This window comes from Lottia gigantea, assembly GCF_000327385.1.
Source record: "Lottia gigantea unplaced genomic scaffold LOTGIsca_3, whole genome shotgun sequence".
NCBI lineage: Eukaryota > Metazoa > Mollusca > Gastropoda > Lottiidae > Lottia > Lottia gigantea.
The window spans coordinates 5,859,244-5,869,196 of NW_008708986.1; the positions used below are offsets into that span (position 1 = coordinate 5,859,244).

Genomic DNA, 9,953 nt, shown 5'->3' on the forward strand with positions numbered 1-9,953 from the left:
TTGGTAGGGCCCCAGCATAAGTTGTGAACCATTTCATATTATGTTTTAAGCAGTGGCGGCGTCAGCCTTCCGAGACCGGGGATTCAATGGGGATCGCATCTGGTTTTAACCTTTGACATACTTAGCTTGGTACACTTTATTTATTTTGGTTTATTTGTTCTGGGGGTGGTGCCCTCCAAGGGACCGGATCCCGTGGATTTGGTTCAACCAATCCCTGAGCTATTCAAAATGTAGCATCTGGTAAAGATTCGCATAAGATAAGTTTAACTGCCTTTCAGTTTCAGTAACACTAACCAAGATCAGTTATTATAGATCACAACATGAACAATGTACAATATGGCTCTTTCGAATCTTCGAACACCTATGAGAAATGCAAAGAAAAGCTCCATGTGACGTGCTATGTTGGAAAAAGATTTATTTTAGTGTTAATGCTATGTATAGGAGCGGGTAAGATAATCATTTTTAGCTTTGCTTATAGTAATTTTACAGTAACTTTTATGCGTAATCAGAAGTGACGAGAGATTTTATGCGAGACCAAGCAGAGTCTTAGTCTTAGTTTTGCCGCTGAACCTATCTGTTGTTTTTTTATATGATTTTAAAGGTTTTTGGATGAGGAATTGAAATCATGTATTGCATGGCACATTTATTTTGCAAAAAATGAAAGATAAAGTTCATTTGTTTCTTCAGAGAGTGCGACAAAAAATATGTTACACGGCCCGTATACACTAAATTAAGCCTACTTTAATTCTATTCTGCTCGAAAAGCATTGGCCCGTATCCACTAAATAAAATTAAGTCTAATTTAATTCTATTCTGCTCGAAAAACATTGGCCGGTATCTACCAAATAAAATTAAGTCTTATGTAATTCTATTCTGTCTGTCCATTAACACTAATTTAATGCTAAACAACTTTTAATTCTATTTGAAAATCAGGAAGAAAGACTCTTAAAAGGACAGTTGCGGCATTTGGGGAGGGTGGATTTAAGCGTTCAATATATGTAATTAGTCTTAAGATCTACAAATGTTGTGCGAAAATCGCATAATTCATTCAAATAAATCCACAAACAAGAAATTAAACTACATGTATTTATGTAATTCGTTCACAAGATTATCTTCTCTCTGAAATTTGGGGTATCCGAAAGTGGAACGTCTAGTTGATATAGTCTCTGTCACCAAGACATCTTCCATCGCAGTTGAAAGTTTTAACAAAAAAAAAACACCTGTTAATTTTTATCACCTTAACCATTAAGATTAGTGCGCAAACTTTTAAAGTTTGTTGTCCTTTTAGGAAGCTGTTAAGAAACTACTGTACGGAATTAAGTAAAATATATGCGCTATTGTAGAGAAATGTGTCTTCTACGTATCAACTAATGATATTGAGCCATTTGAAAGCTACAATCCAGGTATAGGTCGAGATAATACCTTCAGATTATGCTACCCAATTTACCCCCTGTCAGTGAGGCAGGTAAGAAGGTCTGATATGGAAAAGTGTCTAGTCGTTCGGATGGGACAATAAAATGAGGCCCCGTGTGCTACAGGTTGTTCATGTTAAAGATCCCTCGACAGTTTGGAATCGAGAAAGAGCAGATTAATGCCGCTGTCTTGGCAAAATTTCCCTGATTGTACCCTACATGACGTTGCCCGTGTTCATTAACCCACATGGTGCAGAAAAGTAGGACGTAATACTCGAGAAGATCAAGTAGTTACATAGATGTACTTTAGAAATATTCTCAGTTGTAATTTACAACGTTTATGATAATAAAAATGTTTTACAAAAAATGAAATGCCTTTTTAAATCTAACCTTTTGTTATGGTATTCTCAATTTCATCCCCCTCTTCCTCATTTTAAGACACGTGTAAATTGTGTTGAAACGTTATACAGTTATACAAGAGAAGACCGAATCAAAATTTGAACACAAATAAATCTTGTTATTTTGAAGCTGAAACATATTTTATTTCCTTTGATCAACAAAGGCTGCACACAGGTGTTTACTATTACCTATACGTGTTACCACATCAAATTTTTAATCTCCTTCTGTCTCCAGAAGTGAATCGCTGTTTTGGATCAGAATTAATGCTCCTGAAGATAAGTTTAGCTAACATAGCGAGTCAAACTGAATTACTTATTCGGCGTTATAAAAAATTCTTTAAGGATATAAATTTTGATCACAGTATAAAAAATGTAATATATATAATTTGTGTACATTTCAGCTCTGAGTTTTCTGTTAAAAGTCAGTATGTCCGTGGCTGTTGTTGCTGTCACATCAAACAGCACGAATATTACTAAGGTATTGTCATTTATTTTTTTGACACGCCTGTATAAAAATCTGCAAAAGAGTCTAATATTTCTCGTTTGACCAAATTTAAACTTCAGATAGTTTCCAAGATGAACAAAAAAATGTTTGTAATACCAGAGGAGATGTAGAAATTGCTTTTTAGTCTGAAGGATTTATTTGTGGTCCGAGGTTTTCTTTTTTTTATATTTTCTGCAACAATCCATTGCAATAATATTTGAATCAATCCTTTTTGAGCGTGAGAACTTTCGTTTTTTTACAATCACGCTAGTTAGCCCCACCTTAAATGTAAATCATAAATGTTACTATAATAAATATATCAGCCACCCAAGAAGAAAAACTCCAAACCTGAAGTGATGTATGAGCCGTTATTTTAGGGTGACGACACATTTCCAACGGTATATAACAATGATGCACAATTATATTCCTTTAGATATTAAAATTTCCACGGCTAAAATTCTTATTTATTCCACTTCGATTTGGTTTTCATAATCAGAATGTATTCTTAATCCTCATTTTTATAATACTTTGCATGGGTGGCTTATTAGAATATTTCAAATATATGAAGTCAAGATGATTGATAGGTAAGAGGGTTATGTTACATTAATAATACAACTCTTGATTTTAAATCAAAAAAACAAATTAATTTGAATAAATACTAATTTCATTCTCTAAAATATAATTTTAATTTTTTGTTTTTTTATTCTCAAAATTTTAATTTTAAATATTGAAACATCCGTCCATTAAGTCATGGGATAAGGTCTATTGTAACACTTGTGGCAGTCCATGGTTTTGGTTATGGTCATTATCATTATTATGAAGAATACTCTAGTTTAATATCAATAACAGAGAACTATCTTACCAACATGTTAATTGATGTTTTCTGCTACCATATTTTAAACATTTTTCTGAATTTTCTCAAATGAAAACTTTATTAGCTGCTATCAATATATTACCAAAACTGTTATTTTTCGTTACTAGTTTGGATATTTAGTACTTAATTTTCTGTATTACACCAGACAATTTAGGTTCACAGTTAAGGACACTTGCTACCAGCTGGTCCTTTTACAAATGGGTCGACTGGAATTATAAGTGAAGATAACTTATTCAAGGTTATTGGATTTCACATGCTGATCGAGATCAGAACCCACAACCGCCATTCGCTTAACGTAACCAAGCAAATGACGTCATGTAAAGAGCCAACGCTCTAACCGACTGTTCAATATAAACACTCCAAAGCGTTAAAAATTTTCTCTTTCTGACTTTACATTTGGAAAATTGCAAACGAATATTAATATATTTTTTCAGAGTGAATGTTTTTGTTGGTCACATTTTGACTGGAGTGTAGAAATTCAGGGATATATATTAGCAGCATCATCAGTTGGTTTGGCACTATTCCAGATACCCACAGGTAAGTGGCCAGTTAAGCCAAGCGATTCAAATTTCCCCATTTCATCAAGGATTGTTTTCTCAAGTCATCCAATCGTCTCCCCTTTACCGGTCACGGTGGGATAAAAACCACAGTTACAGGCACACGGTGTTTGGCGCAGCTGGCAATTTGGCAATATAATGGTAGCCGCTAATGAGCTTTTTATATGAGAAGTATTTCATAATAGCAATCTTACGGCGATCAAAACTGTATTTAGACGCCGGAAACGTAATGAAAACGCAAAAGTCCCCTAAAATTGCAAATTCTCCAGCTGTCGTACTCAGCGTTCCCAAGGCACGTTTCTAATGAAATGTATGGGTTTGGTGCATATAGCTTTTATTGTGTTCATGGATATGTTACGACGTTTTTTCTGAGGACATTATCTATTCAGTGGCGATCTCAACAGCGATTATTGGCGACTATAGCGCCCACCGTACGATATCTGACACTTCCTTTACGATAATACCACACTTATGGCGGCCTTAATAGGCTCTGAGCTAATTTTCCGTCGCCGTAGCAGCTCAGTAAGGATGGCTTTCCGGTGTGACGGGGCCGTAATGAAAAGTGGTATCAGGTTAAAGTAAGCACTAAGAAGCTTTAGTAGTTATTGCTTCTCCTAGTTTGAATATAATGTGAAATTTTTTTCGATGACAATTCTTTCAGGCTTTTTGATCAGAATTGCCGGTGGAAAATTTTTATATGGTCTATCATTAACTGGAATATCCATTGCGTCACTATTTACAGCACTGGCCGCATGCTGGAGCGAATATGCCTTAATGACACTCAGGTTTATCCATGGTTGTTTGGAGGTAGGTGGTACATTTCGTTTCTTTTAAACGTCTCCGTCTGACCAGCCCGTCATCCCCACGTGTGAGATAGTGACATAAATGGTTCACATGTAGTGAAAGGTGTATCGATAACAAAAGGAACACAAGTTGTAAGCAAACTCGCCTCCAAAAAAGCTGTGAAAATGAAATAAAATAAATGTATTTTTATGGACTAACGAAGATGGGCAACACCGTGTAGTGTGCAATGATTTTTAGCTGCCGATTGATCTTAACGTGCACAACGAGAAACGGACATTTACATCCACCCACCGATCGATTTTCAATTAATTCACGATAAAATAGGACAATATTGTGTTGTTATTCAAACTAAAAAATAAAATAATTTTGTGATTAACCTTCAACAACTTTTCAGACTAGTGTTTTACCAACTACGATGATTTTATTATCAAAATGGTCTCCAGCTCAAGAAAAATCTAAATTAGTCACTTGTTCGATTGTTGGTAAGTTCAATCCGGTAAAATGCAGAACTAGACTGTTTCACTCGTGTGTACTTGTAGTTCTAATAAAGGAAGAAATGAACTAATATAACCGATGGAAATGATAAATCTATATTGGGCTTTCATTTTTACGTCCACCCTTTTACACCTCTCTGCCTTGAGCATCTTCGTAAACACGTTCATGTGATTACTAAATTGAAGCCTGTAGTCAGAGTTATGTTACTTGGAACAGTCTCTTGTCCTTTACCTTCCATTTTAACCGAATTGTCAATTTCAAAGGATACCATGCTGTTTGTATACACGGCGCATTGATACAAAAAAGAAAGAAATCGAATGCCCTAGCTGTAGTTAAAATCAGAACAAAATGTAACAGCACATATTGAAAGCTATCATTATAAATTTTATAGATATTTTTCAGGTTTAGATGTGGGTACTATTCTAGGCTTCTCGCTATCTGGTTTCATATCTTCTAGTATAGGATGGCCGTTTATATATTATATATTTGGTAAGCCATTTATTCTCTACAAAATTTTCAGATTTTACAACTTGGTCTCCTGTAAGTGAAGCCTGTCGATGCGGGGAGGGGGTGCGCAGACATGGAAAAGGTGTCTTGTAGTTTGGATTGGACAATAAACAAATTTCCATAGATTACGATTGTATGCTTTAAAGAGACCGTTGGGCACAGCATTAGGTTGTCCTTCATTTCTTCGTCAAGTAATAACTTACAAGAGGCCAAGTCTACCATAGAGAATTGTTAAAATTTCAGATAGACTGTTAGTACAGTAGAGACAAATGTACATTATATACGAAAAAAGCTCGATTAACGAATTCCGTATACCCAGGATAATTTTGAGAATGGTAAATTGTTGAGGTGTGGTGTCCGGTGGAATGTAATCGAAATTTGTAGTCGTGTACGGTCTCTGTTGTATTGGTTTTTTTCCCATTTGTTGATACCCCACACCACATCTCGTTTACTTGCTCATAGTTTGAAAATGTGTCATTGTAGGTGGTTGTGAGCTGGTGTTTGCTCTCCTCTGGGTTTATTTGATAACAGAAGATCCAGAAAGTCATCCTACTATTTCTAAAGAAGAGCTAGATTACATCAATCGTTATTCACTTTTAGATGATCATTCTCAGGTAATCTTACATTATCAATATTGCTTTAAATAAATACAGTGCTATTGTACTTCGCTTTCAAAGTATGATATGTAAAGTATGAAATACAGCCGAGGTTTTTTTATTCAAAGCCTTCGAAATATAAAAAAAGAAAGGAGGCATTTTATATGATAAGCAATGAATGAATATGAAATAAGGTGCGCAACTCGTGCCTACTTGAATCGGCTAGTTTATCCAGCGGAAACCAGTGAGCAAGACTCTCTATTTGTTAACATGTTGAAACTTTACCGTTCAAATAATGAAGCAGCGAGAGTAAAAACGGATATATCACAAAAAGATAATAGCATTTCAAAATTTAACTTGTAACCATTTACAAAATCCTTATGTAAATCATTAATATAAGATATTATTTTGATAATCAATATGTAATACATTTTACCATAAATTGCGACAACAGCAGATGTTGGAAAACGGCTATCCTAGTTACATGCACCTCATTTTAGTATGATCAGTTGCCTGTGATCTTACTACTGTCTACTGTCTACTATGTGGCACATCATGATGTTGCTCTCACAAAACTTACTTTTTTCCACACAAGGAAGGTATATACTTATTGCAATGTGAAAACATAATGTTATTTTGATGATATACCACTAGTTGTGTCCATTTTGACCGAATCATTTGGGCCCGTTTGCAAGACGTCTGTTGATAATCTAACTTCTGAATAAGCGATCAAAAACCTGTCTTTGTAGTTTAAAATTTGGTGTACGTAAATTAGTAACATTGGAAATGGCCACACACAAGCTAATATGTTCACAAAAGACCTGGTCACCATAAATTACTCGCATGGAAAAAGGCCTCGAGAAAAACGGTGATGTAGTAAATTGGTAGTAATAAGGCAAATTGTTCACGGTAATTTTTCTAAAATTTAAATTGGTCACAGTAGTTTTCTTACACGATAAGTTCATCAAAATCGTTTGTGAACCAGTTTTTTTTTTGCTATTTTCGTTAGAAAGAAGACCTACCTTGGAAAGACATACTGACTTCTCTGCCACTGTGGTCCCTGTTGATTGCAAATTTTGCTGTTATCTTTATATTTTATTCTTGGATTAGTCATCTTCCTCAACTTTTAAATAGTGTTTTACATATGAACATTGTAAATGTAAGTATTACTTGCGTATTATCCGATCTGATTGGTTCAAAGATCCCAACTTGATGTAATGTATTTTTCTACTATCATCGCAGATGTTTTTGACCAAAGTTTACACTTTGTTTTACATAGTTTCTATAGTTTACATAACACTAGGTTTTGCCTTGGCCTCCCTATTTTGTATATTATATTGTGCCTTCCTGTTTGTCGAGTTCGTGCATGTTGAACATCAATGACAGGTGTTGGCAGACTGGATTTGTCGTCACCTGAATCCATAGTAGACAGCTATCAAAGTAATCACCAATCAGAGGACAGTGCGAGACAATAAGAAATGAATTCCTACAATTAAGGTTATACAGACATAAAAAATTGCTTCATTTTGACTTCGCTTATTGCTTGTACTTTGAGAATATTCAGAGTTCATTTACTCTGTCGAGTGTAATTAAAAAACCTGATTTATTTCAAATTTTGTTAATCTTAGATATAATAAATGTCTTTCAGAATGGTATGACATCATCACTACCACATATATGTGCTGCAACATCTACACTGTTTGCAGGATGGCTGTCTGATTTTTTAGAAAATAAATACAAAGTCTCTTCCACTTTACTACGGAAGTTATATATATTCTTCTGTAAGTTCTGTATAATAAATGATATTGATGAATGGCGTTGCCCGTCTGCATTAGCCCCATCATATACAGAAAAGTAGGACGTAAAACACAATTCCATTACTTTAAGTATGTTGAAAAGGTCTTATTCTTCGATGGGTAAATTCGATTGGGGACTTCCAGATCTCGAAATATCGTTGAAACACGATTTACAATGGCATAAGACGTGCTGTAACATTAATTCCATGCTTTCCTTTGTTGTACCATACTTTAATGAGTAAGAACCGTGGTATATATTTTACTACTGGTTCAGTGTAAGTCATTTCAATGACCCTGTACTGTATTCATTTTTTCAATTTGATCTTTCTATAGGTTTGGCATTAGACGCTGTGTTATTTTTGGTGGCGAGTTTTATATTAGAAAGTCAGCTGGTATTATTGTGTATATTACTAGTGTTTTTTCTCCAAGGGTTTATTTGGAGTGCAGTGTTAACCAATAATTTAGACTTATCAGCGGAATACAGTTGGTTCATTGCAGGGAGTATATGCTTGGCTTCAGCAATAAGTGGTATATTAGGACCGTCTTTAAATGGAATAATTCTTGGAAAGGTTTGGTTTTGATAACTTTGATATTTTCATTTTTGGAGTATGTGCAGCTAAAAATCCTTATATGTTGGATGAGGTGCTCGTCTTGCTTTGGATAGATGGTAAAAGTTTATTATCATTTATTTTAATCGGAGAGCGCGCCGATGATTAAAAAATCTCAGTTGTCACCAGTTGCTTTCGCACGTTTGTTTTACATTCGGCTTGAACTGTTGGAATAAGCCACTATGTAGTTTATAGTTGTCTGTCGGTATCTCATTTTGAGTTCGTATATGATGCCTTAAATCCGAAGTCGACCTGAGCTTACTTAGCTTAATTACTGAGTATATAAATTTCAGGGAGGTTTGATGCAATGGAAAATTGTGTTTTATATGGATGCTGCAGTTTGCTTAATCGGAGGCATCGTATATGCTACATTCGGATCGGCAGAAGATCAAAGATGGGGTAAACGTGAAAAGAAATTCGTGACAGACATAATGAAAGGTTGAATTCTATCATCATGTTTTAAGTTGTTAGAACGATTTCATCTTTGCCCTATGCCAGCTTCTTTCTTATATTCGTCAGAAGAAACGGATGTGTTTAGAAATGGATAAAGAAATAGTAATTTTCTGTATAACAACGAACTCACAAGGATAGTAATAATAAATTTGGCCAATTATGGTATCAAGACATTGAAAATTACTGGCCCGCGATATAATATAGGCGACACAGACACCAGGTCTTAGAAACGCAATTTGTCTCATTTATTAGAAAATATGAAATAGAGGACTCTTGTAATCAAAACTGACTTCAGTGAAAATTATACCCATGAAACACAAACTGAAATTCAATCAGTTTATTGCGACACTTTAAGTTCAACACTGTACACTACAATAATATATTTTAAAAACAGATAATGATCTCGATATTAAATACTACTAGTAGGTGGTTCCATGAAACGTAGAATCACAGAAAAATCATTAGCACAAAACATCGATTTAATTGATTTTGCTGAATTTGCTAATTTGGCTAAAAAGGTTTTTCCCAATATATGTATCTTGTTTATATCAAAAACTGATGTTGAGAGTTGTATGCCAAAGCTAGACTTAATAAATCTAAAGACATACTAGAACCGTGATAGCGGTACCGAAGCAGTGCGCATCCAACCAGATACATTCGATAAACGTTCCAATGGGATTTCTTACCGGAAAGAAAAGCATGTAAACTTTCAACAGTAAAAAAATCGTTTAAACCGTTTAACGTTCGTTAGTGAAAAGACGCATGAAGTTCATACCATTCGGTACTAAAAGGTGTTAACATTCGGTAGTAAAAAGTCGAATTTTCAAATAGCTGTAAAGTTAAAAGTTCAATTCGCACAACAAAAATGAAAGTGTGTTTGGAAAGGTCTCGTCAAGCACAATAACTTTTGTTACGGTCAAGAGGTCAACAAAGGTCAAATAAAAGAGATATAAACCTTAAAAGTGTTGAA

General features: G+C 34.7%; 1 protein-coding gene across 1 annotated transcript; it reads left to right on the forward strand.

The window, feature by feature from the left end:
• Positions 1–3,625: 3,625 nt before the first annotated feature.
• On the forward strand, positions 3,626–8,973 carry LOTGIDRAFT_104455 (hypothetical protein; the record flags this gene model as incomplete). The annotated part of the gene is made up of 9 exons (XM_009057383.1): positions 3,626–3,704; positions 4,386–4,531; positions 4,923–5,010; positions 5,426–5,512; positions 6,014–6,144; positions 7,136–7,285; positions 7,775–7,907; positions 8,256–8,491; positions 8,824–8,973. Coding segments are annotated over 9 exons (1,200 nt in total), but the record flags the coding sequence as incomplete, so codon positions are not given.
• Positions 8,974–9,953: the final 980 nt, after the last annotated feature.